This window comes from Apteryx rowi, unplaced genomic scaffold (assembly GCF_003343035.1).
Source record: "Apteryx rowi isolate R43461 unplaced genomic scaffold, aptRow1 scaffold_261, whole genome shotgun sequence".
NCBI classification, from domain to species: domain Eukaryota; kingdom Metazoa; phylum Chordata; class Aves; order Apterygiformes; family Apterygidae; genus Apteryx; species Apteryx rowi.
This window is the reverse complement of record NW_020448986.1, coordinates 675,058-702,062: the sequence shown is the minus strand read 5'-3', so window position 1 is coordinate 702,062 and position 27,005 is coordinate 675,058. Positions and strand designations below refer to the sequence as shown.

The 27,005-nt window shown below is 35.0% G+C and overlaps 1 protein-coding gene across 7 annotated transcripts in view; it reads right to left on the bottom strand.

Annotated features, from left to right (window-relative positions):
• Positions 1-1,676: 1,676 nt before the first annotated feature.
• The window catches only part of PHTF2 (putative homeodomain transcription factor 2), a 72,194-nt gene continuing 46,865 nt past the window's right edge, over positions 1,677-27,005 (bottom strand). For 3 of the 7 annotated variants that reach the window (XM_026067713.1, XM_026067715.1, XM_026067717.1), the window contains 11 exons: positions 25,977-26,178; positions 23,363-23,521; positions 19,552-19,770; positions 17,951-18,079; positions 17,216-17,488; positions 16,060-16,191; positions 13,888-13,974; positions 12,710-12,865; positions 7,925-8,020; positions 5,171-5,296; positions 1,677-4,512 (listed from right to left, as the gene is read on the bottom strand). In XM_026067713.1, the coding sequence (XP_025923498.1) occupies positions 4,492-4,512; positions 5,171-5,296; positions 7,925-8,020; positions 12,710-12,865; positions 13,888-13,974; positions 16,060-16,191; positions 17,216-17,488; positions 17,951-18,079; positions 19,552-19,770; positions 23,363-23,521; positions 25,977-26,178 (1,600 nt within the window). In that variant the 3' untranslated portion in view covers positions 1,677-4,491. Of the gene's footprint in view, positions 4,513-5,170; positions 5,297-7,924; positions 8,021-12,709; positions 12,866-13,887; positions 13,975-15,284; positions 15,339-16,059; positions 16,192-17,215; positions 17,489-17,950; positions 18,080-19,551; positions 19,771-23,362; positions 23,522-25,976; positions 26,179-27,005 lie in introns of those variants that run through there. The other 4 variants (XM_026067714.1, XM_026067716.1, XM_026067718.1 and 1 more) reach the window with 4 other exon arrangements.

The window sequence follows — 27,005 nt, the reverse complement described above, 5'->3', positions numbered from 1 at the left end:
ACAACAGCAGTGGGTCAGCGCCCCATAGAACATGCCAGGAGAAAGGGGTAGGAAAGCCTACAGGAGCTGGAGAGTGGAAGAATATTATGCATTACTGTGCAGGAAAAAATGAGATTGCTTTATGGACTAAAAGCAAAAGAAAGGAAAAGAGAACAATATTCATGAATTCCCTCTCCTCCAAAGCTGTTACGCTGCAGCAAATTCACAACTGAGAAATTGGTAACAAGAGTCTAACGAAGCAGACAGCAAGAGGTATAACCAGCAACTAATGACAGCCTTTTTCTGCCTTCTCCCTCCAACAGCCAAGTTGCATCCCTTTGGGTTTGAAGTATCCACTAAAGGCAGTGGTGGTGGCAGAAGCCCACTATCGCATCTGTAGAGAATAGGGAAATAGGTAAGTCTCCCTACTGCATAAGGTTCCATGCTAAAGATGAATCTTCGGAATTTGAACCAGTAATATTCTTCAACATTATTGTGAGTGAAACATGCTCCCAATCCACAGAAGCTTTTGGAAATTATTAAATTTGATATCTGCCAAAGAATTTTAAAGGTCTCATCCACAGAAGACAACAGGAAGGATTCACTGAACTATTAAAGCACCTTTCTGCATTTCACTTGTACTTTTTTTTTTTTTTTTTAACTTCATGTTTTTCTGTTCTGGCATATATAGCTTAGGTAAGGTAATATAGCTTACATAGCTTATAGGTAATATAGCTTAGCAAGAAAAGGTTGTAAAAACTACTTTTTGCAATACATGCAATCTCCATGCTCTTTGGCCCATGGAAGCCTAACAGGGACAGAAATAGGTTTGCAATCATACATTAAACAATGAAGCACACATTGAAACCTTTTAAAACTCACTCCCGTGTTTTCCTGACAGGTCACACACCCCTTCAGATTCCAAACTTAGCAAACAGGAGAGAGATGCATGTAAAATCATCTTCCTGCTATGAGTTGTAGAAATATAACTCTTTCCTGAAGACGTACCAGGTAACTGGTGCAAGATGGCTGCAACATATGGAGGACATTCAGCAAATGCTAAATTCATATCTGAACACCAACAGATGCTTGAATTCCATGTAGGACTTGTTATTGAAGGGGACAGCTTTAAGGTCTGGACTGATAAAAATGGGACATAATTTGTACCAAACCAGTAATGAACAATACATCAGTCTGAACCTATCATCTTCAGCTACATAGCTATTTTGGAAGATACTTAGACACAGATGGGGTCTGGACTATGGAGATTTGTCTAACCTTTGCAGACCACACCTTAACACTTTGATTAGAATTCTAGCACACCAAAAATGTAATTTAGAGATGAATATAAAAAAAAACGGCCTTCCAAAGATGCTAACTTCCCAATGCATATAGTGCCCTTTGTGAACACGAAGAGAAATTTTAAATTGCAAATTGCCTACCTTCACAGTAAGTTTAGAAAGTGAGCAGCAATGAACAAACGTTTGTGGTGTAACCTACTGCCAAATAATGAGTGGTCAGAGAGACCTATCACTAGCGGAACAAGTTTAAAGATTAAGGTTCTGAAAAGCCAAAGTAAGGCTATTAAAAATGGATTTTGAGAGCTGGTCAAAAATTTTAATGGAAGTTTTCCATTAGAAAATATTGATATCACTAAACAATATATCAACATATAAAATAAGCTATCATACATTCTGTCCAAATACTCTATAAGATCTTATTGAAACATTTCATCTTGATTTTAAGTACTTCGGTTTGCTTGAATTTTGATTTTTACATTGAGGTATACCTTGTGTTATAATGAAACTGTCAAAATGGCTATTGAAGTTAATCCCTTAAATCTGAAAGATTGATTCTGTTTCAATACTTTACAAACAAATGTTTATTTGGAAACTGCAATTCCAGTTTTATAAATAAAATTAAACTACTTAAAATAGCTGAAAGTTTGTGGTCCTGCAATAAAGTGCAACTTTGGCAACCATCATTTGTATTCCGTGTCCAGGATTTCTCTCCTGAATATGCTTTAATTTAAATGGAATATATATTCACAGACATGGATTTAAATCAAAACAGGCAGACTCAGAAATATGCTGGATAATACTGAAAGATATAGCTCACTGCACATTTTTACCTTCAGCCATAGAAAGCTTTATTCCAAGCCTGATCACACTTTCAGTTACAAAACATGTGGCAAAAATAACAGTTAACACGCAAGATCTGCCATATTTCTACTTGCCTCTATTTTCATACCGGATTTTCCGTACTGAGGGATGGAGAACAAACCTTTCCCATTTTTAAGATGATGAATATACCTAATGGTAGCAGTTAAAAGTTATACTTTTTTTCCCCCCATTTCACAAATTTGTTTTATTCTCCCCATGCCGCCATTGTTAGTGCGACAATCCAGCACAGTGCTAGTTGCTGAGGTATATGTGGTTAAAATTCACCTTCTACTGAAACCACAACATTTTCCCCTCTCTCTTTTTTTAATGCTACTGAAAACCGTATATTCAACATTTATGATTTTTAAAAATATTTCCATTGTAAAGAGTGGTTTTGTAATAGTGACAGGCTGTAAAAAGCAATAGCCTTATCTTTATCCCCCATAAAATTCCTGCTGTATTTTTTTTTTCTCAAAATATATTCTGTGCAAAATTAAGTTCTGTGTAGGTCTGTACCATATTTTGGAAAAAAATTGTGTATAAAATGTACTTAATTGCTAAAAACAATCTCAACATCAGACAACATAGAGAAAGAAGAAAGAGATCAGATGCAGCTGAGGTTTTCACACAAGAAACTAAATATAGTATGTTCTTAAAGCTCCAGGAATACATTCTTTTAAAAACTAGAATGCACTTTGGTCATTATTAAACATTAGTACAGAGGCAAATAAAATACAAAATGCTTGTTTGTTTTACTTTATATATAAAAATATTTTTATACCACATAAGTTTAAGATACATTACACTGTTTGCTAATCTTCGGAATTTTTTTTTAAAGATTTGAAGTAATGTCCAGGCTTGTGTAACCTAATTACTTTTTTTGCATTTTTCAATACAGAGCCACTGATTTTTGGAGTTCATAAATGTATTATTTTAGAAACACAAAATGTAAGAATACTTGAGCCTGGTGATATTAATCCTCCTCATATAACTTACAGATGGAAACTTGGCTCCAACTAACTTAACTTTAAGGGGGTGAACATCCACTTTTGTCATACTGAAAAACCAGGAGTCAGTATACGACTGGTCCATGTGGGAGCCAGAGACAGAAGACGGGGAGAGATGGGAAACGAAGGCTGGAGCTCACGGCTGGACTAGGGGATGACCCCAGTTGGGGGGGGGGGGGGGTAATTCGAGGAAACAAATCTGCAGAATACCAGGCTTCGTTAGTGCTGCTGCCCACCAGAAGAACGTGGTTTTTGTGTTTAACTGTTCTTAAACTTAAATGTGGTACAAATGGCACATACTATAGTGTACTACAGGAGAGCATCCATCCATCTTATGCTTAGTCATTCATAGCATTCTTTTCTCCAGTAAGTTTTCACTCATTTAAATATCAACTCCAAGATATAAAATTTACTGCTCCATAGTTCACCATAATATATTCCATTTAATATACATTATATATGTATATATATATATATAAAGTTTCTCATTAAAAGTAACAATAAAAAGTGCACATATTGAGCATGCACAGTCAGAGCTGTGCAGAACAGCCCAGTATTTCAAATAAATACAATATTTAATTTTATCAAAATATCATACAGCATGGTAACCATTTACAATTATTGCTCTAATAAAAGTGTTATCAAAGAGCACTTGTTGATCTGTTATATAATATCTTATTAATATCCCAGGATATTTAAGCTGCAGCCTACATCAGCTTAGATCCTGGAATTACTCAAAATATTAAAAATTCCCCACTTAGTTCTAATAGTAATATAAAATATTTCTGCTACCTGTCATACTGTATTGTCAGTACTTTATTTTTATATATGTCTCACTTTCTATTGCAACCAAACATCTATTGATGCTATGTTGTCCTCAGAAATGATTGGTGCAAATGAAATGTTCTAGGCAAGTTTACTATACTTAAAATTTTTAGTTACAGTAATGCTATATGGAAATCATTTTATTTTGATTAAGAAATAAATGTTCAGCATTGGCTTCATCTTTAACAACAGATGTAATAATTTAGTGTAATCAATTATGGGGATCTCAAGTTCTCAGATGCCAGGGTTTTGACCCTTTCCAAATCTGACCCTTTCCAAAACTAAACAAATATGTTTGAAAATAAAATACAAATGTCAACTAAAATGAACATAAAACAACAAAAAGATGAAATAAATACAAAGATTGCACAAATCAGATGTAAACACTTCAATTTTCCACACAATATCCTTGAAGAGGTTGTAGCTTCTGAAATACAGATTCAGTGGCTGCTTTGAGGCAGTTTTGTCAGTCAATGAGCTTTTTTATAACACTGTTATCTCATCTTCCTTATATGTTGTCAGGATTTGATCTTCCAGAGCTGAAAAAGTTAAAGCAGTAAATCAACATTATTTCCCATCTCAGCTTTCCATTTACCAAAACTGCAATACCACTTAATATTTTCTTATTGCATCAGCTGCATGTTCAATGATATACAAAATAACTTTTATGTTCCTTTATTTGTAACAGGAAAAGAAAGTGGGTAGATGTAGGAAAACACAATGGCCAAAGTAATGGGCTAAGGGCTTTATGGTACACGCTTGTGGAAGCTAAGGTCCCTCATAACCTGAATCTTGAAAGTTTCCAGAGTTTGCAGAGTTCAGATGGGTCTAGAACGTAGAACCTAATAAGACAGTCCTTAAACACTCACAGACTGACACTGGGTAAGGTTGGTCGTGGTAATAAGGTTAAATAAGGTCTTTGTATTTGTGTATAAAAGTGCCTCTGTATTTATGAGTTCTTCATAATTATTTGTACTAAATATAGCAAGAAAGCCATAAAAATGCAAAAAAATTCAGTGGCACTGCTTTGACAAATACATTACTATTCTTCTGATACAGCTCAATTTTCAAAATCATTTTCAAACAATAAGTCTCCCAGTTAATACATAAAAGATTCATTAGGTTACAAAATACTGTTCAACTAACATAACATCCTGAACGCCATGGTGAAAGACAGCATACTTAGCAAGTGGTTACCTTTAGATTAAATCCAAGCAAGTCACTGATGACACCAGAAACAGCAGACAGGATGACAACTTGGGTGATATTATAAAGCAGTGGGTTCATTGTAAGCCCATATAACCTAAAGGGACTGTCCAGTTCCTAGTGATGGGAAGCATTGACACCATTAGAAAGCAGAAACTACACAAAGGGTTTTTGTTTGTTTGTTTGTTTGTTCTTTTAAAGTCTCAGAAAGAGCATTTCTCCAAAAATCATTACTTATTTTCTTACTATAAGAGTAATACAGAATCAATAAGTTGCCTTAAAATATCAAAATAACCCAAACACTGAGCAAATAGTCATAATGCTTCAGTGTTCAGAACTGAACAGACTGTACGCTATGCAGCTTTATATAACACTTTTCATAGCATTAAATTTATCCACGTATTTTAAAAAATATGACATCACCGATTTGACTGACTCATGCCTTTTGTAACATACTGTCATTTGCATTTCTTCTAATTATTAGAGAGTAACGGAGTACAACAGTTTACCAGCAACGTTCATATTAACTAACTGACCGTGATAACAGTAATTTCATATTTGTGTTACAGAAAGTAATAAATTGCCTTAACCCACATTGAAGTTCACTGTGCTGCATTTTCTATACGTAAAAGGAGAACTCCATCCAATGAGTTCACAGTCTAAACAAGACAGACAAATTGCCATAAAGCAGAACACATTACTAAGCTCCACTGCAGAACAGCCAATGCCATCAGCTCTCATTAAATGTGGGTACAGAAAGCTCCTAAAATAATGTTCTGTCTTTCATACTTGCTCATATTTTATACCATACTTTTGTTCACATATGTACTGAACTATAGTATATAGTTTAGTAAGTCTTCAAGTCACAGCAGACTAAAACATTCTCCTATAAAACCAATGTGCGAGAAAACAGCCACCACGTTCATCGACTGTTGATTGATGCTCTTTAAGTAACCCTTCACAAATTTGGAGGCTACCAGTCTAGACCATCTACTATTTTATTCACATAGCCAGGAAACCAGTTCTCCTGGCCCCAAGGTGCCATCTTTTTAGAATACCTTATAACTTTCCAGAAACTACCTTCAGTGTCAAAAGAGCTAACAGAACTGCAAAACAAAACAAAACCCACCAAGAAAAGAAAGATTTTCTGCAGTAACAGAAAGCTACTTCATTACTATGAAAAATTAACAAAAATGCCTTCCCTAATGCAAATCCCTTAAAACCAAAGGCTCCTATTGGAAAGGCCATGCCAGCTGATACATTTCTGGAAGGAGAAAAAACAGGAAAAATTTTTTGAAAACGGTGAAGAACACTATAGCAAAACAGACCAAGAGTCCAACAGTGCCCTATCTTCAACAGCAGCTACTTCTTCCCCACCTGCAATTTTCCCAGCACACAAACTTTTCATATCATGACATATCCTGAATCTTTTGTAGTTTGTCTAGTTAGTAGCATTACCGAGGTCTAACGACTTGTCTAGTTTCTCCCTGAATCCAGGTAAGCTTCTGGCATCCATAATAGCCTTTGACAAATAGTTTCACAAATTTGCTACCTGTTGCACAAAGAACCGCTTCCTTTTGCTTGTTTTGATACTGGGTCCTACAAGCCTTGTGGCCTCTCATTGCTATATCAAAAGATACAGTAAATAACTGACTTATCCAGGCTCTTCATACCACCATACCATACCTCTTAAGTCAAGTGTAAAATAAAAACGGTTTTCATCAGGTAACCCTGAAGTAAATTTTGGGATAAGGGAAATTTTCTGGTCTGAAAGAAACAGTTCTGGAACAAGAATTAAGCTCCCAGACAAGTGAAAAATCTAAACAGCATTATTGCTAAATTACAAAAAAAATCTGTGCGTGTGAAGAACAGAAACACTTAGCAAAGGCAATTTAGGATCAAACGTGTCTTCCTGAGAACTGCAACCACTGCTTTGTTCAAATAATAATATTAAAGCCCTAAGCTTGTCAATGCTCTAGGCCCCAGATAAGTGAAAAAAAGATGATTCTTCACCAGCATTCTAGAAATGAGAAGGAATAAAGAAAATGTGTTCTCTCAACACAGAGAAGTTTTCTATCCACCAAATGCAGTTAGTTGGCAAACAGGCAATATGACATACGCAAAAAACCTCTCCTACTAATCAGTGAAATCCCATGCAAACATGCAAAAAATATTTGCCCAATAGTTAGAGGACACGGTTTGACTTAAAAATATTTAATTACATTAAATGAAACACAAATACCTTTCAGTCACATATAAATGGACCTATGTAACAATCTCTATCTTCCAAAAGGATTCTTCTGTGACAGTAAGTAAAGAAGACATTAAGGACAATCTAATTTAATTTGAAACACTAACCACTAACAGTTTTCAAGGGGAATTATGTTTGTGGAAGAATTCAAATCCTCCAGCTTATTACTAAAACCAGACAGTGTCTGAAAACAGACAACAAAATTGCATCATTTATTTCCTGAGAGTTCATCATCTTGTCTATCCTAAATGACTTCCTCTCACTCTACTCATGGGGTCTTAAAGAATAAAACTTATTGTATTTAATAATTATTTGCAATCCACAATGATAGCAACATAATAGACAAGCGTATGAACAAGTGCGTCACTGTGAGTAGTAGAGTAGACTTAAACCAAAGCATACTGTACTGCCTGTAGAAGTAACACAACTGAGTCATTAAGCAATCTGTTCTACTTCTTGGTTATGCACAATACTAATGCTATGTTAAATCTTACCTTCAATAATTTAGTAGCAAGTTTTAAAACATTGTTCACTAGTGTCAGTTCCTCCTTCTTATTAGGTTTTTTCTCCATTTTCAAGTACAAGTTTATCTGATTTAAATAAAATATGAGTATCACCACTTAGAATTAACAGGAATTCATTTAGAAACATTTAATAATAAGATCAAGTGATTACTCAATAACCATATGATAGAACAGTAATGACATTTCTGCAAACGAGCAAGTTTTTTCCTTTTTATATTAAAGAACAAATACTAGCTCAACACTGTAGAAAAATACAATTTTCTATAACATAACAAAATACATTCGACACTATTACAGCAACAACTTTAAACTTTAGTGTCACTTATCCACAAATCAGGCAAGAAAAACACAAGTAGGTGTTCAGGGTCTGCATGATTTCTTTTTCCTTCTTTGATAAGTGTCTGACATTTGCCGATTCATTTCCAGAGGCTATTAAATTAGGATGCAGACCTTACAGGCTTAACATTCCAAGAATGTTATTGAATCGACTGAAATAAGACATAATTTTGCTAAAGTATATATATATATATTTTTAAATGGTATAATTGAGTACTTCATGGACAACTTAAGCACAGAAAAATCACCTTTCCGGAATCTTGAAAAATTAAACACTATCGCTGTAGGAGAAGAGAATATTGATCATTTCAATACTTGTGCAATCCAGACTTTCTTAGGCCACCGTCTCTGAGAAAATTTAGCCAAGAGCACAAATTAACTCTCTTTTGGCCTTCTAGTAATTTTGAAGCATCAGCTTCATTCCAGAATGACACATTTTTGCTATCCTAGACTAGGCAAAGGTTGGTTATTTTTTAATGCATAATAAATGTAAATCAAAGGAAAAATAGCTCAACTTCATAAGGTATGAACTTTTTATTTTAAGATTATAACCTTCAACAAAATAAAAAGTGAGCAACTTAGCAATACTTTGAAGTAGTCCTGCAGACAGAGACTCTTACCAAGCTACAGCAGCAAAGTTACAGAAATAAAACAATGCTATAAGGGTCTTGTTCTAAGTTGATTATTGAAATAAGGACAATGGACATCTAAACAAAGTAACTTAATATTAAAAGTTGTCCCTGAAAAGGTCACTGTAATTTATACAATGAGATTAAAATCAAAAAGTATGTCTAAAACATTCCAAGGTGTGTTGGGCTCCCGATTCCATTTTTAGAGGCAAAGGGATTCCAGACCTTAAATATAAATCTACTGATTTCAGCAACACAAATGTCTAAAAACAGGAATAAACTAAGACTCTGAAAACTCTTAGCAACTCTGAAAAAGTGATAGCTAATGAATCCTAGGAAGGTTCACATATCTTTTGACAGTTACATGATTTCATTCTTAGTTTATGAAAAAAATGACACAGTCTTCAGTATTCAACAGCATACTTTAAAATATGAGGGGAGGCTGAACATCTATATGCACAGCCATCTACTCTACCTATTTCAAGGCTGAACTTGGCAAGACGACAACTTTGAACATAACATGCTTTGTATTTTACACAACAAGGTAAAAAAATTCAGAAGGACTTGAAAAATTACAGACAGATAGCATGCAGTCAAAAAAATGCCTTAATCTAAAAACGATAGGTCTTTTAGTTTCCCAGCATGACTCCTAATCATTAAATGCAGAGGCTGAACCTAGAGCAGGAAGAAGCTGTTGGAATTTGGTTGACAGAAAGTAAAACTTGCAAATTTTATTTTGTCCATGGGGCTTTTATTTATTTATTTATTTTTATTTTTTAAGTTGCATCAATTTTCAGTAAGCCTAATTCCACTAAAGTCTGATTTTGGAGCACAACAGTTCATATGTGCCCCACCCCCTGCACACGATAGACACTTACAGTATTTATTCCACTATAATCAACTGAATTTAAGTGAGTGCCAGTCTATTGTTATGAAAGGTCAAAACGTCAGAATTTTACAAGTCTTTCTTAAGGAGAAGTTAAAGATAGTGTTGTCTCCAGCCAGTGTGAACAACTCCTCCAAAATGAGTCAGAGTTCCAACTAGGGCAACGTGTATCCTTTTTATTTTCTGAGAAATAACTGTGAAGTGAAATGTGTATTTGTTCTAGTTTCCATTTCATAAAGCTCTCAGACCTTTTGCGGGGGGGGGGGGGAATTATAATAGGATAAATTGGATTCAATACAAAACTAAGTGTCTGATGATCCAACAATTTCTGAAATAAATGCTTAAGTCCTGGGGACATAACAAGACTACTTCTTTCAATGGCTACATTGGCTTAAAACATTCAGCCATGAGCCTTACAAATTTGGGGTGAACTCAGTTTTATACAGATGGTAGAATCTTATGGTTTAGTTACAATGAACAAGCCCAAATGCCTCATCCATTTTTCTGTTTAAGAGTTGACTCTCATGAATAGCATCATATAAAAACCTATGAAAGCAAAACATAGACTAGAAATTCTGAATTTTTTCCAATCCGTTTCCCAAAATTTCCCTCCACTTTTACTCCAGAGGACACAAACTTCACTGGGACATTAGATTATTTATACTCTGAGGATCCAGAGAACAATGCAGAGCTCTCCAATCTCAGGAACGCGCAGCTATGGAACTGGAGGATCACTCTAAACTGCACAGTCAAACCCACTAGGTATGATGCACAAAGGCTATTAAAGCAGTAGCTGCACTCCACAAACTAAAATCCTACATCTGGTTGCCTCAGCTACATGTGCAGACATTGCAAAGTCAGGTTATCCATGGTTACAAACAAGTAATGGAGGACCGTATCTTGGGGGAAAGCCTGCCCAAATCTTTCAACTTGGTGGTGGTGGCCAGGGGAGCGTGGGGAAGTTAGAGGTATGTGCCTTGCTATACAGCCTCAAAGGGGAACAGATAGATACAGCCTTTTTCCAAGCCTCTTTTGCCCATCTTAAAGAAAAAAAAAAGAAAAAAAAAACCAGGAAAGCAGGGAGCAAGTATGACAACAGTCACCATATTTACTGGAAAGCAAATGAGTTTCCCTTTGTGAAACTCTTCAGATTTTCACACTCCATATTACCCTTGAGAAGCAAACAACCCTGAGGAAGAGAAATCAAGAATGCCCAGTTGAAGAAACAGACATAAAAACAAGTAACAGCCTGCTTCAGTTTTGAGAAGTAATGCCGGGCAAGAGAATATCAAATCCATACAGACATTAAGTTTCACATCAGTTTCTCTCTGCACATCTCAAGTGCTTGTACATTTACTCCTAGGTTAAACATCTATTCTGTTTGAGTAGAACTGAGCTACTTTTTAAGAATAATGTAAACTAAGATCTTAAAATGAGAGCCAAAAAAGTACTAAATAGCACTAACATACCATGTTACTTTCATCAGAAAAATTGAACAGGCGGGCTAGCCATCAGCTTGGAGTTCCTTTAGTAACAGAAATTATTTTTTGCTATTGAGCGCAAAGAACTCCCAGAGCAAAGGAATGGTTTGTGTATTTATTAAAGGTTATGATTAAAATGATAATAATATGTGAGACTCTGCAACTTTAAGTAAATGTCTTAACACCACTTTACTTTGCAAGCTGGTAGTTAAACTGCATACATACCATGATATTTATGCTGAGTGCTGCTCAAAACAAACAAACAAAAAACACCTTCCTGTGATTTTCCATATGAACAAGAACATTCATTGTTATCCTACTCTGAATATCTTGAACATTTAAGGTCTTCCTCTAAGATCCCACTCCATCCCACCATCTCCCCAAACTCAAGATATTAAGAGATTAGAAAAATCCTGCGGCACAAGAAGTTATGGCAGATGTGTACTGAGAAGCTTCATATAAATGAGACTTGTATTGATTTTTTAGACATAAATTATTTTGTTAGCTTTCACCATAATTGACCTAAGCAGCAGAAACTTAAACTACAAGAAATCTTCACAGGTTTCCTACAGGAAACGTGTTTAAGTTGGAGAACAAAATCTTCCACATGAGACCCTGAAGCTTGCGATAGATGGTGCAGATGACTGCTTAGACATTTTGCTCAATAGGAATTCATTCTACTTTATTAAAGATGATGAGGTTGGGCAGTGAGAAGGGCTGCCTGTTTACCTTATCCTGAATGCTGTGTTTCACATCAGTGTGAATCCTCTCAAAGCAGAAAGAGATTGCTTCTTACCTGCTTAACTGAATATGTTTAGCTTGGAAAACTATCACCAATACCAGGCAGAGCAGAAAGGCAGTTTGCAGCATAAATGAAGACTAAAACACTTCTGAGAAGAAAAGTAGACCCAAAGACAAGCTTGACAGACGACTGAAGGGAGACAGATTTCCAAGGAATCCAGGAGACTATATGGAGCCATGTAACCTAGCAGTCAAAATCGCTAGACTGGAAAAAGTGACCCACTCGGTAGAGGGTAAGTTTGTTTTCAAATATTTTACCATCTCATCCAACAGTTTGTATTTGGGTTGTTGTTTTTTTTTCCACTCTTATTTAAAAGCTACCTTCTACGTTTGTGTTCTCTTAGAGCTTCAATTATATCATTTGACACACACTGGTATCTCTAAGCATGCTCACTTAAAGATAAAACAGGATATGGCCATCTCAAGGTTCAATGTGGCTTTTAAACAGTCACATACACTTTTTTTACAGAACCTGAGCTGCAGAATCTTGAATAACTTGTTTCACTACACCATACTAAACTCCCTAATCCAGACTATGTTAATGTATCTAAAATGCATGTTTACGGTCTACTAGATAAAACAAATTGTTTAGATAGAAACACAAAAGTCTATACACTCTCACCTGCTCAGTAAGTAATATTGAGGTATTGCTGTATTTTTTACTGGTTTCAGATCCAAGAGTAACAAATCTTAGGAGAAAAAGAGTGAGTGAAATGCACCAAATTACTAGCTCCCAATTGTAGTGACAATCAAGGAAGATCTCATGCATGTGAAGTAGCTGTAAGTAGAAGAAAAATCAAAGTTGAATTTAGAGTAATATTTATGTTACAACATGAAAAGAGTTATATACCGTCCAACTTCAAGGAAGAATTCGCCAGTAGTATTGTGGTTATTTTTAGGCATAAAAGATTTTTGAAGTAAAATTAAAAATCGACATTCTGTTAAAGATAGGCTTTTCCTAGAAAGGTTTGAGGTTTGAGAAAGGTATACTCTGAAAGGCACATGTCTTTTTTCATATCTCTAAAGTAACAAAAATAAAACATACAAAGACAATTTTAAAGTCCAGTTCAAACTTGTGAAGACACTGCACAGAATGAAAAATAAAATACATCTTCAAATGTACTGATTTACATGGAAAATTGAATACAAGTAGAATCATTACTAAATTATTTTTTTATTAAAATGTTTATAGTTAGCTACCAGTAAAACACATTAGAGTTAACTGGGGAAGGAAGTGGAAAAAAGATACAACCAAAAGTCATTCAGAAGCTTCCCTGTACACTGAAACAGAAGCTCAAGCAAACAATCTTCTTAAGTATTGAAATTCTACTTAAGCAAAAGTTTCCTTACCACAAGATATTCCACTAGAGGGCAGGCTAACACAGCCAACAACCTTCTTTCCTACTTTCCACAAAGAAATCATTGACCAAAGTCAATCTCAAATTTTATTTTTGTGGGGGGTTGCAAAAGTAGGTTTTGATGCAAAATGTTACAAAAATCACTATTTTCCAAAAATCAAGATGGACAATGAAAGAGAATACAGATTAGAAAAATAATTATACCATGCTAGTAATTATGCTGCCAATAAGTTTCTTCAGCTTTTACAGAGTGGCTAACCTAATATTCTAAAATAGGTACAAACAATATAAAGGGAACTTAATCTTCTGAAAAGCTCTAACAGTTGCTACTCATTTTCACTGTGGTCTTTTATGCTAATAGGAATCATCATGCAAAAGGTAGTCTACTATTTCAAAAGATATCTAAGTCATGGCTGTTTCTATGCAATTAAGATTTCCTTACCTGTGCGCAACAGATAAATACAACCGAGATGGTCAGTAGGAAGGCAGACGAAACTATTACATCAACTGAGCGTTGAGGACCTCGACGCTGAAAGTAAGGGAGATGCTCATATGTGAGTGAAAAATTACCTAGTCAGTGCTGATATTTGGTGGATCCAGCTGGATTTCCACCTTGAATGAAGTTTCATCATGGCTTGCAGTTTTGTAATCTAAGTTCCAAACACCATATTAGAACCAAATAATATAACTACATTTGAATAGCCTCAAAGGAATATGAGATTAATTCAAATATACGCATCTCAAGAAAACTACAAGAAAAGAAAACATTCATCACTTAACTTTTTCAGTCAGCTCCTTTGCCATGTGAAGTAGTTTACATTTAGGCAATATTCTCTGACATAACAAATTTCATATGGCATTGGACCTTACCAAGTATCAAACCAGTGCTGACAAAGGATTTTGGACACCAGATTGCAATGGGGCATCAAGATATGATTTCACACGATGGTTATTTTTCATTGCTTGCATCTTTATGATGCAAAAAAACCCTTGGTTGTAAACCACAATCTCATTGCGGTAGGTGTAATCAGAATATAATTCTCTCATACATGAGAATTTTCACAGAGCAAGAGGGAAACTGCAGAACAAGCAGACTGTCTTGAGAAGTGCAACCTCACTGTTTTCAATCATCTTTTTCTCACTTACTGGCACAATGAAATGTTTCTACACACAGAGTTTTTTTCTCAAGTGTTTTTCTTAAAGAACTAAACATCCTCTGCTGCATTGAAACACATATAAGTTACAATATACATTTCTATTTCCCAACTTTGTTCTCTGCACATGTTACTGTATAATTGCATGAATGTGAGAACAACAGAAGGTGTACATATGCAAGGTAAATCATTACTCAAAATACACTTAGAGCAAGAGATAGTTAAGCTTAATTACCAAAAAAATTTAAGTGCAAATTTGTACTATGGGTAGGCATACACTGCTTACGCTGAGCCCCTGTGAGGCTCAAGATGTGTGCATATGCCAGCTCACATCTTCACAGATGGATACAGGTGTATATACATATAGAGACACAAACACCCATATACATACATATATACACACACACATATGTATGTATACACATACACACAGACTTTTTTATTTATTTATTATATTATATGATGGTAACATCAGACTGATCGTTCTCAACCACCGAATCCTGAAGAACACCAGGCCTGAGAATAAAGGTAGGAATTGAATATTCATGTGCACAACTCATCCTAAAGAACACCAACTACTGAATTTGTTGTTCTCTTTGAAAGGTAATCTGCAGGCACATTTTGGACAAATGCTAAGTCAGTATATGCCAGCACCACCATTGAGAGAAGTTGGCCTTGTTCACCAGCTGCTTGTCTCTCCACTCCTTTCCTTGCACTAGCACAAGCATTTACACAGCTACTGCCCAGCGAACCAAGTAAAGCAACAGATGGAGGTGAAAATTACTATTCTCAACAGGTTATTTTTCAGTTTGATCAGTTCCCTACACACCTACTTCTGACCACTGTTAGACAGGGTCTGATACAACTGGTTTTTGTTCACCGCAATTATACAAACATTTGTGGTGGCATAAGAAGAGATAAAATTCACGTGTGCAGTTGTGGGGAAAGGCAGCAAGACATTCAACAGCAATGCTAGCGTATGTAGTTTTGAGCGTCAGAACTATACTCTCATGCAATTTTTGTCTAAGCGGCGTTACCCTTCTTTCCTCCCACTCAACTTGTTACAGCACAAATATTCATTCAAATTATCTTGCTTCATGAATTACTGTGTTAATGATACTAACTAGTTGGGCTCTTAAGATATCATGTTTTATATTACAAGTGGGCATTTACCCAGCATATTCACCTGAGAGACTTTTCTGGTAGCATTAGTAATACCAGACTAACACACACTGAACACACTCATGCTTTATATCAAGGGAAAAACTGGACATTTGCTTTCTCACAGTCTAGCTGCCTGCAGATGCTGTTGGCCAAGAGTAACCAAAAATCAGGTGTATAGGGTACATGTGCACCAATAACGATAAGTGTACATGGGGAAAAATTCAGAATAGAATACAAACTTTCTAACAACAGGATATGGGATATTTTATATGACAAGGGTAGGAAAAAGTATATACCTTTAGATAGGACCTGAGAGAAAGCCACATTTTTATATTTTGCACTTTCTTCAAACGGAAGTGAGGAACCTCCGATTTTCTTGCCCTTCTGGCAGATGTTAGATGACCAAAAAGTTTGGCAAAAAGAAGTCTCTGCAAAGAAAAAATGGAAGCAACTGTTATTTGATTTCCAGTGATACTAAAAAGAACATGGAGAAAAAGCTTCCTTTAATACATCAAAGTAATGTACAATGTATAAATGTAAAGTAAAATATGTTAACATAGTGCAGAAATAGAAGTAGTGTGTTACTAGAAAGAGGAGATACACTAAAAAGTTTTAAAAGTTCTATTCTATTGAAGAGAAAAAATGTAGCCGAAGTTCCCTTCTTCAAATTTCAGACTTTACAGATCTGCTAAGCTCTTACAACTCAGGAGAGAATCAAACCCGTCAACCATTCGCATATGAGTGCCTTTACCACAGAAGTTCCTTCCAGAGACAATTCTTAGAAATGACCAACTCTATTCTACTGTCTTAAATCACATATTTTGGCTATAATTTGAGAAAAGAAAACAATTTATCCTTTGCAGACCAGTAAATACCTACACTTTGCAGCTATTCAGGGAAATTGATACTCTTCTGAAAGTTTAATTGCAAATAACAAGCAATAAATTAACATGTATATTACTTCAGTTAGCAGTTCTCTCAGTCTCCATTCCTAGCACAGGGATGCTAGCAAAGCAGAAAGGGCTTTTGGCTAAGGTCTAGACTGAACTGCTTTGAAATAAAACTGAAGTGTTTTGAATGAAAGATTGTTGGAACAAACTGGAAATTTACAGAGCTCTTTTACTGAAGCTTTCTCCCTCTGGAGAACTGAGGCAGCCTGGGACATGACTAGCAGCTGGTCAACAAGTTGAGCCAGAAATCTGAAATAAAACAAGTTTTCCCTCAGAAACGCTCTCCAGAAAAAAGGTTTAGCTACTAAGACTGTAGAAAAACTTCAGTCTGCTGCAACTCAATAACCCCCTTAACTGTAAACCCACTGAAGTATTTGTCATAATTGATCTATAAACCTTAGCACAATGAAAAATACAAGTTTAAAATATTCACAAATCAACAGAACTCAAACATAATCATTTGTTTTGCTTTGTTTGAGACCTCTTGACTTGTTATACATACCTGTTTGTATGTTCTCTCTGCCACGCATAGCAGGAAAAAGAAAATCCACACTAGAGACACACGGACTACAAAACTTATAACCACCATTGAGAGAACCAGTATGTCTCCATTTGATCCAAATGCAATAATACAAAGTTCAGTGGCAGAATGTGTAGCTAGTTGCTCCAAATCTTTAGCTTGGGAAACTCTAAAGACAAATGGCATTAAACCCAAGATTAAAGATACGACATTTCCAAAAATTTGGTAACCAATTCCTGGTATGTAGTTGTTCACCTAGAAACAAAAAAGTTGTATTTTTAATTTTGCAATAAATCTTGTCCTTATTGATGTTACTGCTTTACTATCAAAAAGATCACTTTATAACCTTATACCTTATATGAAATTTTCAACCAAGCATGTTCACAATTTGCTTCTAAGAAAAAGGAAGTCCTTACACAAGGATTAAACTAAAGATAGTAACACAGAACTAAGTAGGAGTACTTGGAATGGAATACACCACTTCTGAATAACAAAACAAAGGTTGACTATGTTAGTAAGTACCTAACAATGCAAACATCTCTTATTGTCCTACCACTCCAAATTTGGTAGCTCTTGTAACTAACCATTGGTAACAAAGAAATCAGAGTGATGTAAACCATGGAACAATAATGCTAATACTTTTTAAAAAAAAAGTTATTTTTGGCAGTATTTAGATTCCTAAATATAATATTTGCATAAAGTGAAAAGAATACTCACTCTGTTCATTATCATGCCACTGATTTCAAGCACAGACATATCTGCTTTCTTGCAGTCATTACCCTCCCATACAATTGCGCTTATTTTTTCTAGTCCTGGATTCAGACTATGGATCCAGGGCAAGTGACTCTAGAGAAGACAAGGAATATATTCCATCAGCAATAAACATCTCCTCTTGTGTCAATACTTCTTTGTTAGCAATATACTGACAGAAAAGCCTTTAGCCTGACAAATATTGTCATGTAGCATTTACTTCTACTATATGTTATGACACATTCTACAAACATGGACCAGGATTCTTGTTTATGGAGGGAGGTAGGGGAGAGCACATTCCTCATCACATTACATTTTTACCCTACAACATTCCTTAAAAACCAACCGTTCTTTTCAAAGAAATTGCTGTACAAAAACAGAGTACAGAGATCCCTCTTTCCTCATTCTGTTTATACTAGTCTCCAGTTATTGTGGTTGAGGTTAATTGTCTACTTTTTTGCTCAAACATATCAAAGAACAGGGAGGTATGTAAACAAAGACCTACTTATAAGCCATCTTTAATTTCACCACATATTTAATGGAATATTTTATTTTCTGATTAATTTTTTTTTTTTTCCCCTAGCAGTTTGAAACACTCCTCTTAGGCTGAGCCTAGGGCCAACTTTTTTTTTTTTTTTTTTTTTTTTAATAAATGATCCTTATTCTGGATAAAAGTGTCCTATGCTAACTATATCTGGCAAAACTCAGGCAGAGCATTAGGAGCTTGATCAATGTACATATTAGTTGCAGAAAGGTCGTCTTAATCATAGATTTCCAATGTCTGCCTCTAGAGGTAGTAGCAACACCAGGAGTTCAAACTCAAAAATTCACAGTCTAGAATGAAACAAAAACCACTACTGCAGACAAACAAATTCAACTCCCTATTCTAAGAACTCCCATTTAAGTTTATATTTATATGTTTATAAGGAATGTAAGCAAAAAGAACTAAAAATAAACCAAAAAAAGCAAAGAGCTCATGAAATCCAAATTGCTATCTGTTTTTAGTCAACAAATACATCATTTTAAGTTCAGGCTGTGAGCAAAAAAAAAAAAATCTGTCTTTGAGAATTTTTCTTAGCTAGCATTAACACTCTCTCTTATAATATATTCCTTAATATGGGTGTATGCACTACCATCATTTATTACATGTTTGGCCAGAAGAATGTTTACTGTTCTCCTCATTCTTTTATTTAAACAGTTCAAATAAATAAGAAGCATGCAGGAGAAAAAACAGAACATCTACGACACAGGAAGCATAAATCAATCAGTATCTGTCCTGAATTAGATTCTGAATTAGTTTCTTAGTTTGAATTAGAATCTTAGTTTAAGATTCAAATACTCAATTCAAATGAAGGCTATTTCAGTATATTGTCTATGCTCTTCATTTGACAGATTAAGGACTGAGTAGTAGAAATCAAGTTTTCCTTCTTTTAATTTTATCTAATCACTTTGGCTTTATTACTTTCATTTAATACAGAGTTCTTTTTCACAGGCCTCCTGAACATACAATAAAGCTGATAAGACTGAAGATGCGTGTATTGTAAAAAACAAAATTAGTGGATACCAACCTGATGAAATGGGTCATCTCTATATTCTTTCTTCACACACGGATTCACTTGAGGGCTTTCTACATCTGTCTCACTGGTACAGGAAGAGTGGCACTCGGCACAGTGTAAGAGGTCCTCCCACAGCACATCTTCAGTTTCCGACTCCGGCCTTGCACTTTCAGAATCTTGTCTGGAACTTGAACACCGAGAACTGCAACTAGTACCTGATTTAGGTGTATCCTGAAATTAAAATATGCATTGGCATTAATGCAGCTTTTGTATTCTACATTCTTTCTTAAGATGACAGTTATAAAGTCCAAATATAGTGAATCCATGTTTATCTATTTTTTCTGTTCCAATCCATTATCTTTCTAATCAGAAAGTATTACATGCTTATTAAAGGAGTGCCCAAGAAAGAGGCTGCACATTGTTAGATACCATACAAACATGTGACAGACTGTGTTCCCTGATCTGTTGAGGAGGGGTCATATAATGAAGAATCAAATGACATAACTTTAAAAGGAAATAAGTATTTTTCAGATTTCTAAAACTCATTAGTTCAGACTTCAATGGTAATTAATCTAGCCAGAGAATCCACTTATGTCTCAAATGTCTGATTTCATACGGTATAAATTAAGTTTCTTTTTAAAATACATTAGAGCTTCATTATTCCAGTGAAAATGTGAAAGTCATAAATGAGGCTTAAAGCCATATACACCAGATTGAAGTTGTAATAGAGAAACGTGACTGAGAAAAGCATCAATCACAAAGTATTTTAAATTAATTTGGTATTTAGATTTTCTGTCTCTAGTGGTTTCAGCTGAACTACTTAGGTACTAATCAAAGTGTCTTTCTTTGCTTAGTGCATGTTTTAAATAAATTCATGAAAAAAATTTAAATTCACAAAAGGAGAACAACTTGGATGAAAGTAACATTAAGGGATGTAGGGGACAGAGCTGCTGTTATCTCTTCAGCTCCATCCACAGAAATTGAGACTAGATGGAACCAAGTCCCAAGTAAACTGACACTGCACAAAGGCTTTGCCAATCGTGCCCACTTCAACTGTAAAGCTGGTTAGATTCAGTACTGTGTTTATTGCCAAACTCACTACTTGCCATATGGCAAAGTGTTCCTTCTCTAAGGGCAAGGTGCTGAAGAAAGAAGGGACAGACTTCTAATCATCCAAGGACTGAGGCCCTGAAATAACCTTCCAAACAAACAGTGTGGACATATGTCTAACTAGTTTTAAAAGAAAGCTCAGTATGTTCCAGAATGACATTTATAAATTAACAGCCTGTTTTAACAGGGGAGTTGACTCTCAAAGTCCCCCATAAATTACATTCTCCCTATTACTTCTACTAACATACCTTCACAAAGCCAAAGACTGAGTGAGCTTGTTGAAGACAGGAAATATATCAGGGGTGGAGAGAAAAATAAACAAGAGTATACGTACCCAATATTTGGTATATATGTAATCTACATATTCATACCTAACATCTTAATTATTTATTTTAACAAAGTGTACTTGAGAAGCAAGTGTGTTTTCTTATGTTCAAATTTTACCCACATCTTAGATAATCCTATAGAAAAATATGAAGTTTGAGGCATTCAAATCCCTCCATACTTATATATAAAACAATCTAATGTTATCTTCAAAACAAGAATGCAGAACCTTGAACTTGTTAACAGAATCAAGTGGTTTCCTACAAGATTGTTAAATAGTCTTAAAAGCAGTACCCTCCTACTCATCACCATCTTCTGGCAATTCTCATTCCCTCTTAAAGCAAAATTTACTTCTTATGTCTTCTTTCAAGAATGTACCCACTTTTCTACACTAGAAAAAAAATCAAATCAAACAAAATTTGAGCAGGATTAGTAGTTTAATATGATTTGTAATGCATTTCTATTTGAAGAAGAGTTCTTTGTTCTTGCTAAAAATCATCCTTAATTTATCTGCTGTGAGCAATAATCTAAAGAAATACTTAGAAACTATTTGTTCTGAACTCTAGCCCTTTCGCTCACAAAGTGGAGACAACATTAATGCAGAAAGACAATACCTGAACTATCTTCTCTTCTTAAAAATAATAACTAAAATGGTCAAGGATTCTTTTACAGAACACAGTCATTATGGGGTACCACTGAGTCCTGAGTGAATAAGAACCATGAAAACATTTTCTAAAACAAGAGTTGAGTTGACGAATAAACATTAAGACAAAAGAAAATGTAGGATGGAAGTTAGGAGCACATCCACTGACTTCACTAAAAATATATATATTTTAAACCCAAAGAAAGATTTCACAGATTTGAAAACTATTGTTTCATTTGCTCTGTAGATACGTGGGGGAGTGAGTTGGTAACAATAAATGAAGGCTTCCTCTTTATGGCATCAGACAGACAAGCAAATGAGTAACGTGTAAAGTACTACTGCCAAAGCTGCACAGAGCCAATGTAGTCTCTTCGGTTTCTCAGTTCTACACGCTCTTCCCTAGCCAACATCTTTAGAGTTTTCAAGCTCTGAAATACTCTATGCAAGAGAAAATATATTTAAGCTGAAAAAAATGTGATTGTAGTTGTTGCTTTCTGTTTCTTCTTGTCAAATCCTAGCAGCTGCACAAGTACACAGTCAAAAGACATCTGCTGAAAGATGGAACTGAAATATTTCTCAGTATCTACCTGTTTAGACAGTGATTTTAAACTAAATGATCCATGCATTATGCATTTAGAACATTTAGAAGGATCTAGAAGGCTGTTTTAACTGAAGCTTCTGTGAAACACATGAAAGAATAAAACAGAAAATAATTATTTTTTTATGCAAAGCATAAATCTCAATGCTTTGTAGTTATCACAGAAAGCAGTACGATTTGGACCTTCTAGGAAGGGGGTTATCAAGTAGAAGGCTTACTTAGGAGGCGCTCCCTATTAAACCCATCTGTAAGTGGAGTCTAGTCAGAGCTGTAATTACTCTTTACTTTCTTTTCCCACAGTCCTGGAAGAAAGATTGGCAGAAATAGCCTGTTTAAAACAAAACAAAGAAAAAACAAAAAAAAAACAAAAACAAAAAAAACAAAAACAAAAAAAACCCTTTCCTATATCTGTTAGGTTGCATACCATCAGCAAAAAGGGTGTAGGAAAAAAAATCCAATTTTCTTTCAATCTGAGTATCCCTATTATTAGCTTTGATGTCATCTAGTCCCTTAAAATTTCAGTTTTGTGTGTTCTTTTTGCAATACAGTAAGAACAATGATTGAGATTTCATAGCAATATTTTAAAAGACTTTTAATAAACATGAAGGAATGAAAATTTAGAGGTATAGTCAATAGTCTCTTCTATTGAGACTTCTCCTCAAGAAAGTTACAAACTGAATGGACCCCAAAGAATAAGAACCAGCATCAAGAAAATCTGAAATAACAAAAATATATTGCCAATTATCAGATTGCCAAAGAGAGAGAGAGAAGTCTTTCCTAATACGAAGCCATTGTTTCCATTAAAAAAAGAAAGTTTCCAGAAGAGAACTGGTGTCAAAAGACATCAATAGTTAGCCATGTTCTGATGAGAGATCTAAAGAAGGTATTTTAGAACCCTTACAACAAATAGAAAGAATGAAGCTCAAAGAAACTAAATTAAAAAAAAAACAACCCCCCCCCCCACACACACACACAGCCACTTGAAAAAAAATCCCTTTCCCCCCATGAGCATGATTTCCAATTAACAGACTCCTAAAATCCAATAGAGGAGATAAAAGGTTGAGGGGAAAAAAATATATAGAGAGATGCAAAAAGAGATCAACAGGTTTTGACAATTTACAGAAAAGAGGCAATGGAAAAGAACATACCTCCAAAGGATAGTGTTTCTTATAATGGTGAGATTTCCTGTTTCGAATTGTGCAATCACTAGAAGTGCGTTCTACATGGCGCCGTAAAGAATATCCAGTTTCAGGCCCTTCCTCACTGGAAACTTCATCTGATACATTTGTTATTGTCCTGTGAGTATCCTAGTTCAAACAATACAATATTAGTAAGACATGCACCGATACTAAGTCTTGTTCTGAACTACTGAAATCAAATTTCTCTGCAACATTATTATCAATACTCATTCGGACTAGAAATTAATGCATTTTCAATTGTAAAAATCAAGTGTTACAGCAAGTTTGATAAAATAGAAATTGAAATATCAAAACAAGCATTTCTCAGAGAATGAAGGGTAGTTCATATAACACTAAAGAACATTTCTGGCATTCATATTTTAAATGTGAGTTTGTTTAAACAAAAGCTATCCAGGAAAGAGTTATAAGAAATATATCCAGAAGATTGAAAATACAAAATTATGATAGCAGACACCATAACATTCAATTATCAGCACATACAGTACAAAGTTAATGTGTGTAGCTCTTCCTCCAGCTATAAATTGCTACAGATAGCTCGTAAAATACTCAGACTGCAAATTTATCCCACTTTCCATTTCCCCAATTTAAGCTAAAACAAAAGCAGCCCTTACAGTAAGGGGAAGAAGACAGGGCAGCAAGAATCTTTCAGCTTCAAAACCTTTTCATATATTCTCACTTTTTAAATAAAAATATGTGATCACAAAATAGGACACCACAAAGTTTCCTTTGGAGTCTTCCTGTCATCACTGAGATGCTACAAGGACAGAAGAAGTGAGGCTATTATCTATGAACACAGAGCCTTTTTCTCCCCCTGCAAATCAGGCATCACTTTCTCTTGCATGAGGAATACTGTCTTCTGAGATGGTTCAAGGTCAGGTTGTTCTGTTTCTTCAACACTTCAGTTGCATAGGGAAAGAGCAACACACAGAACAGTCTGTCTTCTGCAGTACTAACAAAATACATTGTCTTCTGGAGGAAGGGATGAGAAGAATGAGAGAAGAGAGGAGCCTATTCTAGCCTCTGCCAACTTCTCTTTGAGGTACGTGTGTACACTCTAAGCAAGTTAAACAGAGACATCATCTCATTTGTTCTATCAAACTTAAAACTCTTAAAAAAAAAAAAAAAAAAAAGGGGGTGGGGGGTTAAATCATTGGTTTATTGAATTTTATCAAGAATGCAAAATACTTGGAATTGACAGAGACAACTGCAACTCAATTACAATCAGTGCTGAGGGAACATCTCCTACATGGCAACAGCAAAGGAAGCTTTTGCCATCAGATGAACCTTCATCACCACCATTCTGACTTAATCATACGGATCTTCAGGGGCTTGGTAATGGTTTAGCTATGGAATCCCACATGGAATGCCTTTCTTGAATAAAACTGAACTTGTATACTTGGAGTAGAGTAACCTTTTCCTTTGATATTATCTTGAAAAATTAATCATTGACTGTAGTAAATACTAGTGAGCCAGAGTCAAGTATAAGAGCTGTAATGGCAGTCAATATATGTTCAACTGCCAATGATAAGGAAACAAAATTTATTTTGGAAAAGGTATTTTGTAGAACAGTACGATGAAAATAGGATAGCCAGGAGACAATCAAGACCAACCAACCAAAAAGTTCTGCTTTCTTTCACCACCACTTCCTCCACCTCTTCCATCTTTTCCACTACAGGGAGCCATCCCTATTTCATTGGCAGGGAAATTGTGTTTTCCTCATCTTCTACAGAGAACAACCAAAAGAAAAAGAAGGGAATAGGAAGATGATTCACAGGTGAATGTTCAGAAAGGCCCCAAAAGTATAAGTCGCCAGTAATGTGAAATTCATCCTATTTTTAGCATAGATACAGACCTGTGCTGAGAGTATCAAAGAGGAAGGAAAAGGTACAATGTGTTCAGCAGGTCTAAAATAAATTGTAGGTAAGAGATAGCACACAAGTTTGTGCACTGCACTACAGAATGCCAAAGGACATTTAGATATTAGTAAGGACTCTCCTACACAAAAGAGCAGATATGCATCTGCCCAGTCTTGAGGTTCTAGTCTGCATCTTTTTATGCCCCACTCTTCATCAGAAACAAAGTATTAATGAAATAGTATCCAGAGAAATTAACAGCATGGAGTTTCAAGCAATGTTTCTGAAAAAGCTACCCCTTTTTCCGCTTTTGCATGCTGAAGTTACCTAGGAAAGCAAGTAATTTCCTCAACTTTTATCAAGAAATGGGAATTGCTTTTAATCTTTTCCCTTTTGCAGTGTTTTGATGTTTGACATGAAGACATCTCCCCTAAAAATGTATTTTTTTTTACTGAAATACCATATGCAATTTTGGTGGTATGCTTGTAAAGAAGAGACCTGTGAAGTGACAAGGGAAAGCAGAGGCTAGGAATATAAGGGTGAAATAAGACTTAAGAACATCACTTTGGTCCCAGCACCCCAAGCTTGCTTTCATTTTAGAAGCATCTTATTTATAAAATAAACGAGAATCCATTAAAATCATCATAAATATACAACACATAATTTGACAAACTGATAAACTTGCTTTGAAAGCAATGATGCGCACTTACTTTGTGATGACTATGATTGTTGAATGTATTTTTTACCGTTGCAGTGCTCCACCCTGACTCTTCTGGCTTAATCACTTCACAGTGATGGCCATGTGCCTGTATACATTCTTCACTGCTTTTACCGGTCTTCTTCCCATCAAGGGAGACATAGCCGTTATCAGTCTCTGTTGATTTATCTATTGAGTTCTTTGCTTTCTTAGATCTATATTTGAAACAAATATAGGCATAGAATTAATGAATCTTTCAGGCTTTTTTTTCAGTCTAAATTCTGTTTACCCTCCTCTACCCATGTTTTAGTTTTACTATTAACATGAACTCAAACTAATAAATAAAATTAACACTTGATGAAATATTTGTAGCTTTTTCATCTTCCAAATAATGTCCATTATTTTTTCCTAAAATTGTTGCAAAGCAAATAGTCAGTGTTTGAAAGAAAATTATATAATTAGCTACTGAAAGAAGAGAAAAGGAAACGTGTGTTTCACAATCAAAATTTCATAGCAACCATTTGGCAGTATAAGAACCATAGGCCCCAAATGTAAAACAGAAGCTTTCTATTTTAACTAAAAACAAACAAAGAAGTAAGGGATATGCTAAAGTTTCTTTAAATGTTATTAATTCAAAATAAAATGCCATTTCTTGAAGTTGGAAACAAACTTCATTTTACTACCCTGGACACACGGACTTGTGTTTTAAGTCTGCTAAAGTCTGCTAAACTGGAGATGATTTACGCTTTCCCCTATTACTCAATACCACCACTGACAGCATATTCAGATGCATCTTTCAAATACAGTAATTAAGCCTGTTTTCAAATCACAAAATAAGTTTATGTATTATGCTTAAATAAATTAAGATGAGAGTACTAATACTCATGAATAGTCTTCCATAATATTCTCTAAAAGTCAAGGCCTTTGTCTAGTCAACAGATGTAGTAACAAGAATATGCAATGCCAGAAAATAGTTCTCTCTAAGTTTGGATAATTGTTCTCCCAAATTAGGAAGCATAGTCGCTAAAGGAATGAAAGGAAA